Consider the following 6,138-nt stretch of genomic DNA (forward strand, 5'->3'; position numbering starts at 1 on the left):
TAAGCAGTCGTTTTTAGGGTTATGCCAAAAAAAACACCTAAACCAAAACCAAATTATTAAATAAACCGGTTTAATTAGTTTATTTTAAAATCAGTAAAACCAAATACGGTGTATAATAATAAATCATTACGTGTTTTTCTAAAATTGAAGATGTCGGTTTGAGAGGGTCACCAATTAATTTCCTTTTTCTATTTCGTTTTTTACTTTATTTTATTTCCTTCTAGGTTTTAATCTCTCCTTCTCTAATCTAGAAGCGAGATTTGATCAGCGAGATTAAACAGTAAATCTTTAGGTTTAAAACTTGTATCTTCGTAAGCCGTTGTCGATTTCGATTATCGTTGTAATCTTCTGGGTTTTAATCTCTCTTTGTCTATTCTAAGCCGTATCGATCATCTCTCAGTATGGATTACGAGGCGCCTAGGAGATACTCACAGTCAAGGAATTTTGGAGGAGTCAAGAGACAGCCGCAAGCTTTCGCAGCAGATATAGTTTCGAGAAGACATTATTATGCCCCTTATGACAATACAATGAAGAAGCAAGGTCCAAATAAGTTGTCAAGGAATCTGGTTTGGACGTCAAAAGAGTACAAAGTGCCAGAGGAGGGAAACAGGCCAAGTAAGAATGATCAAGCCGATAATGGGTCAACAAAAACAAAACCACCAGTTTTAGGCAGAGGATGTTCTGTGTCGTCGAACCAGCCGAGAAAAAACGCTGTGTATGGACCAAGAAATTCAAATCTTACAACAAGACCACCAGTTTTAGGCAGAGGATGTTCTGTTTCTGTGTCGTCGAACCAGCCGAGAAAAATTGCTACTTCAGACACCAAAAAGAGTGTATGTTGTAAGTTTTGGATAGCTGGAAACTGCAGGAGGGGAGAGCAGTGCCAGTTCTTACACTCTTGGTCTTGTCGTTTCCCTGGATTGGCCATGGTAGCCTCGCTTGAAGGACACAAGAAAGATATAAAGGGGATCGCCCTCCCTCAGGGTTCAGATAAACTCTTTTCAGTCAGTAGCGATGATACATTGCGGATTTGGGACTGCCATACTGGTCAGTGTGTACATACCATCAACCTCCAGGCTGAGGCTGCGGCAGGTTCCCTAATCAGTGAAGGCTCATGGGTTTTCCTCGGCTTGCGTAACGCTGTAAAGGCTTTTAATGTTCAAACCAGTAAAGATTTGCATCTTGACGGGGTGGTTGCAGGTCAGGTTCATGCAATGACTGTTGCTAATGGAATGCTTTTTGCTGGAACAAGTTCTGGCACTATATCAGTCTGGAAAGCTAATACTGACTCTGATGTGTCTGATCCTTTCAAGTACCTCACATCTCTCGAGGGACATCATAGTGGTGAAGTCACTTGTTTTGTTGTTGGAGGTCAACTACTATACTCTGGTTCTGTCGATAAAACAATAAAGGTGTGGGGTCTCAACACCCTCCAATGTGTAACGACACTGAAGCAACATACCAACACTGTCACGTCACTCTTATGCTGGGACAAGTGTCTGATCTCGTCTTCCTTGGATGGGACCATAAAATTTTGGGCTTTTTCTGAGGATGGAACCTTGGAAGTTACTCATACACGCAGACAAGAACAGAGTTTTCATGCTCTTTGTGGGGTGCACGATGCAGAGGCCAAACCCATCATATTCTGCTCTTACCAAAATGGAACTGTTGGCATTTACGACCTACCATCTTTTGAAGAAAGAGGAAATATGTTCTCTACGCACACCATCAGCACACTCACGATTGGTCCTGGAGGATTGCTATTTAGTGGTGACAAGACTGGGAACTTGCGTGTATGGAGCTTAGCTGCTGGCACCAAAGTTTAGTCATTTTCGACATATGAATTTATGATCTATTTTGTAATATATGACTCAAAGATTAAGTACTGTTTGTCAAATCATTTGTAAGAAAGAGTGCATGAATTGAAACTTGGGTATAGTGTTTTCCGATTATGAATTCATGATGCTGATATATATATATATATATATATATATATATATATATATATATTATTTACAAAGAGTCCATGGACGGAACTTTAGCTCACAAATAAAATTATGGCATTCTTGTTTCATCCATATAAAAAGATATTACACAGCTGCTTATATGTTACATATGTTAACCCAAAGATATGCTTTCTCAAACTATGCCAAAGAACCTTCATGTTCGCGATATATCTCCTCCGCATGAGCTGTTGTTACGTAAACTGCATTGGCGAGCGAGCTGTGTTTTCGGCCATAGAGAACATACACAATCACTCCAATCAGCAGCCACACCGATACACGAGCCCATGTCGCAGATCTGTCATGTTAGCAGCTCAATAGATTAGAGGAAACAATTGACAAAAAAAACACCATCACCAAAGGACACAGATTCACATAAACTTTTGCTCTCTTCTACTATCTACACCAACAAATTTGTTCATGCTAAAACTATTCAAAACTCAACAAAAATTGTATGGTTACGAGTCCCATGCTTGATAGTTTATGTAGCTGTAGACACAATCAAAAGTAAATGGTAAATGAAGGCACAAGTGAGTGAAGAGATACTAACCCAAGTTTAACCAAAAGGTACATGTTGATGAGAATGCATATGATCGGCAGGAGGGGAATAAATGGGCACATGTAACCTATCCAAAAAGGAATTTCAAAACAGTTTTTAACTAAACACAAGACATATTTATTGTGCAGTACAGATTGTTTACCAAATCAATTATATAGCATTACCTCCAGAATGTCCAAAAGTGTGCCTGGCATCATCCTGATCTATAGAACTCAGAGCAATCAAACCAGCAAGGAGGAGACTTCCACCAATACCACACAACGAATATCTAAGAAGCCTATTAACCAACCATATGGAATATCAGAAAAAGAAAGAGCTAAGATGATATGATAATAAAAGTTTTGAGGAGAAAGACAATGCTTAAAAGTTAAAATAGACAATGATGATCTAACTAACCCTGGGAAGGTCACGCTTGATGCCGCATAACTTAAAAGGAAGGCCCCAATACAGGTGAACATAATGCTCCATCCAGCGACCATCCTTCTGTTTTCTTCGCTGACCCCTGCAATATCATTGACTAATGTGACGTTTTTGCTAAAATATGTATGTTCTCCATTAAAAAATAGCTGAGCTTCTTGATGTAACTTACAACACCCTAGAGCTTCTTGATTCTTGATAACCGGGAAATCGACCGACGCATCACTTTTGACAATTAGAGGTTGTTGGCTGCTATTGGAAGTGCCTGCATGACCGGATGACTTTGTTTCACCACATACGAAGGAAACAGAATCAATCCTCTCTTGAAGAGATGACGGAATAGGTAGCTCATCTGGAGGAACATATCTGAGTATCAACACTGATACCGCCACCATTGTAAATGCCAGAAGCGTCCCAACACTCACCTGCACCATCAGAAGCCCTCAAATACTTAATAACAGGCCATATGGCAAAAATGTTCCGTAAACCAGGTATTAAAAAGGAAAACAAACTGTCTTACCATCCCTGCAAGCTGCGACACATCCATAAAGAACGATAAGGTTGCAGCACACAACCCAGTTGCCACGGTTGCTTTAACCGGAACCTGTGTGTGTCTATTAACGTCTGAAAAAATAGAAGGCAGCAGACCATCCCTAGCCATTGCCATCAGAATTCGTGGCTGGAAAATGAAAATAGTCATATTACGTAACAAGCACACACCAATGAAAAACACCTAGATTTTTCTGACATCTAACATTGACTGTCGTTGATGCGTTGAGAAAATTTACCTGAGGTAGAAGGGCACCCATTAAACCTGAGCAGAGAGCCATGACAGCTCCTAAAGTTATTAAGTATCTACATCAAATTCCCAGATAGAAACGATCAATCTCATAAGCATGTCTAAGAGCATGTCTAAGAGGATGAAACAGACTGGATCTTAAATGATCATATGCTTACACAGCCCATTGCATGTCATGACTAGCGAATGCAGAGGATATCGGAGTGTCAGGATCCATGGCATAGTAAGGAATTAAACCAACAATTACAATGGAGACCATCATGTAGAGAGAACAGCAGAGCAAGAGAGCAAGACCAATACCAATTGGTAAATCCCGTTGGGGATTTTTCACCTGCATATAGCATTTTCAGTACCTTGTAAGTGCTTGAAAGGGTGCTTAAAAGCAAAGTTATAACAAGCCTCTAAAGAACATAAACTTGCAAGAAGAGCATGGCTCCACAATTTACCTCCTCTGCAGTACTTGCAACCGAATCAAACCCAATAAATGCAAAAAAGACTGTAGCAGAACCAGCAAACATTCCATCCACTCCGAATGGAAAGAACCTAAAAAGACAAATGATTTATAATTTTTAACGTATCTTAAACTCTGATGGCTCAAGTCATTATGAATGCTCATCTTACCCTGTCGGAAGTTCATAACCAGCCCAACCTGTCTTGAAGCCCAGATAACTGCCAGCTACTATGACAAATAACAAGACACACACATTGATTGCAGTTACAATTCCTTGAGCAAATGTGCTCTGCATAGAACATATATACAAATATGAGAATACAATTCGGACCGAGTTGAAATGTATATTATGATGTCGGTATCAAAATCATATAAAGCTTGCACCTCTTTTATTCCCATACACAAAAGGCCAGTAACAATGAACACAAGTACAGCAGCGCATGGATCAACAACAACATCAAGGCCTGGTATCTGGTGACGCGCTAAAATTGCAGGCAAACCATCTTCACCACCAAAAATCAGTGCCTGCAAAAATATGTTTAATACCTTTAGCGACATACATTATTGATGCTAAGAGAACATAAATGTGAAAAAGAGATAGAAATCTTCCTTATGTTTTTGTTTTTATATCATAACTCCAGCTATATAGGAAGAATCCATGAGAGAGGAAACATTGATAGTCCCCACACGATATTCAAGTTATGTAATGTGACTAATGTCCCTTAACTAATACAACACATCAAACCAGACAGATATCCACACACACACAAAAAAAGGATTTTAATAAAATAGCTCATCAAGAAAGGGCTTCATGACAAGAAACAGACAATTTAAAGAATACACCACAAACCAAACTACCAGTGCAAACTATACTTATGCTATCACTATCAGCAATGACACACAAAACAAAGGAATTCAAGTAGATTACATGTTGTAAAATGGGATTGAAAGAGTACAAGACAATAAGTGACTGACCAGATTTGGAGATATGCCGCGGGCAATAGCTGCCCCACCAATCGTGTATTCCAGAATTAACGCCCAACCGATTATCCACGCAGCACTTGATAAACGACAACATAAGAATAACATATATAAGACAACAAAAAAAAAGCCTCAAAATGTTTGCTAGAATTAAGTAGAGTAGTAATCATTAATTACCCTTCACCAACACAAATGTAGGAATAGTGATAGGCACTCCCAGCTGAAGGACAACGACTAGAGAGTTCAGCATAACAAAAGGCAGAAAGACCAGCAGCAATCCCAGCAATAAGAAAAGACAAAGCTAGAGATGGTCCTGAATACTCTCTCGCTACTGTTCCTACAAGTATATAAACTCCAGCTCCTATTGTTGCTCCAACACCTATATAAATTATACGGATTTCACAATTAAAAGAAGAAAAAAAACGAAACTTTATCAATTGAGCAGACAACAAACAAAAAAATCAAAACTTTTGAGTGTTGATAAGAAAACCCAGAAACACAAACCCTAGAAATGAGAAAATGAGGGGTTACCAATAGCAACAAGGTGAGGAACAGTGAGGGCTTTAGCGAGTTGATGAGGACCCTGAGATTGTTGACCATTGGCAGAGTCGACTTGTTTCCTTCTCACCAAACTCCTAACGTAACCCCATGAATGCCCACCTCCTTCCTTTTGCGTATCCACCAAAAAACCCATCAATCAAAATTCAAAACCCTCCCCCCCAAAATGATAATCTAATCTTATACAGACGAAGAAGAAAATGAAATTCAAAAATCTGCCCGCTCGTTGTTCCCTGAGATTATTTTTTTAAAAAAGATTCTTTTTTTTTTTGTTGTTGGTGGCGATGACAACACCAACGAGAAACGAAGAAGCGGGCAGAGATTTTTTTTTTGTTTTTTTGTTTTTTTGGTTTTTTCTTCTTCTTCTTCT

General features: G+C 39.1%; 2 protein-coding genes across 2 annotated transcripts; one reads left to right on the plus strand and one right to left on the minus strand.

Moving 5' to 3' along the window:
• On the plus strand, positions 232 to 2,010 carry LOC104787479 (zinc finger CCCH domain-containing protein 62-like). Its single transcript, XM_010513076.1, has one exon. It carries the CDS (start codon positions 402 to 404, stop codon positions 1,824 to 1,826), a length of 1,425 nt encoding a protein of 474 aa, XP_010511378.1. The 5' UTR covers positions 232 to 401; the 3' UTR covers positions 1,827 to 2,010.
• LOC104787480 (cationic amino acid transporter 2, vacuolar) lies at positions 2,028 to 6,132 on the minus strand. Its single transcript, XM_010513077.1, has 14 exons — positions 5,742 to 6,132; positions 5,388 to 5,589; positions 5,205 to 5,289; positions 4,614 to 4,754; positions 4,400 to 4,518; positions 4,225 to 4,321; positions 3,937 to 4,109; positions 3,768 to 3,834; positions 3,500 to 3,658; positions 3,152 to 3,404; positions 2,959 to 3,064; positions 2,727 to 2,839; positions 2,554 to 2,629; positions 2,028 to 2,301 (listed from the first exon to the last, which is right to left on the minus strand). The coding sequence occupies exons 1-14, from the start codon at positions 5,902 to 5,904 to the stop codon at positions 2,145 to 2,147; spliced, it is 1,911 nt and encodes a 636-aa protein (XP_010511379.1). The 5' UTR covers positions 5,905 to 6,132; the 3' UTR covers positions 2,028 to 2,144.

This window comes from Camelina sativa, chromosome 5 (assembly GCF_000633955.1).
Source record: "Camelina sativa cultivar DH55 chromosome 5, Cs, whole genome shotgun sequence".
Lineage (NCBI taxonomy): Eukaryota > Viridiplantae > Streptophyta > Magnoliopsida > Brassicales > Brassicaceae > Camelina > Camelina sativa.

What these genes read in the sequence shown, in the direction of transcription:
- LOC104787479 (XM_010513076.1), top strand. Translation starts at nt 402, where the DNA reads ATGGATTACGAGGCGCCTAGGAGATACTCACAGTCAAGGAATTTTGGA.
- LOC104787480 (XM_010513077.1), bottom strand. Translation starts at nt 5,904, where the DNA reads ATGGGTTTTTTGGTGGATACGCAAAAGGAAGGAGGTGGGCATTCATGG. An exon ending in TTGCAAGTACTGCAGAGGAG is followed by an intron (nt 4,110 to 4,224) that starts GTAAATTGTGGA and finishes TGCTATATGCAG; the next exon opens with GTGAAAAATCCCCAACGGGA. An exon ending in TGTCGCAGCTTGCAGGGATG is followed by an intron (nt 3,405 to 3,499) that starts GTAAGACAGTTT and finishes CTGATGGTGCAG; the next exon opens with GTGAGTGTTGGGACGCTTCT.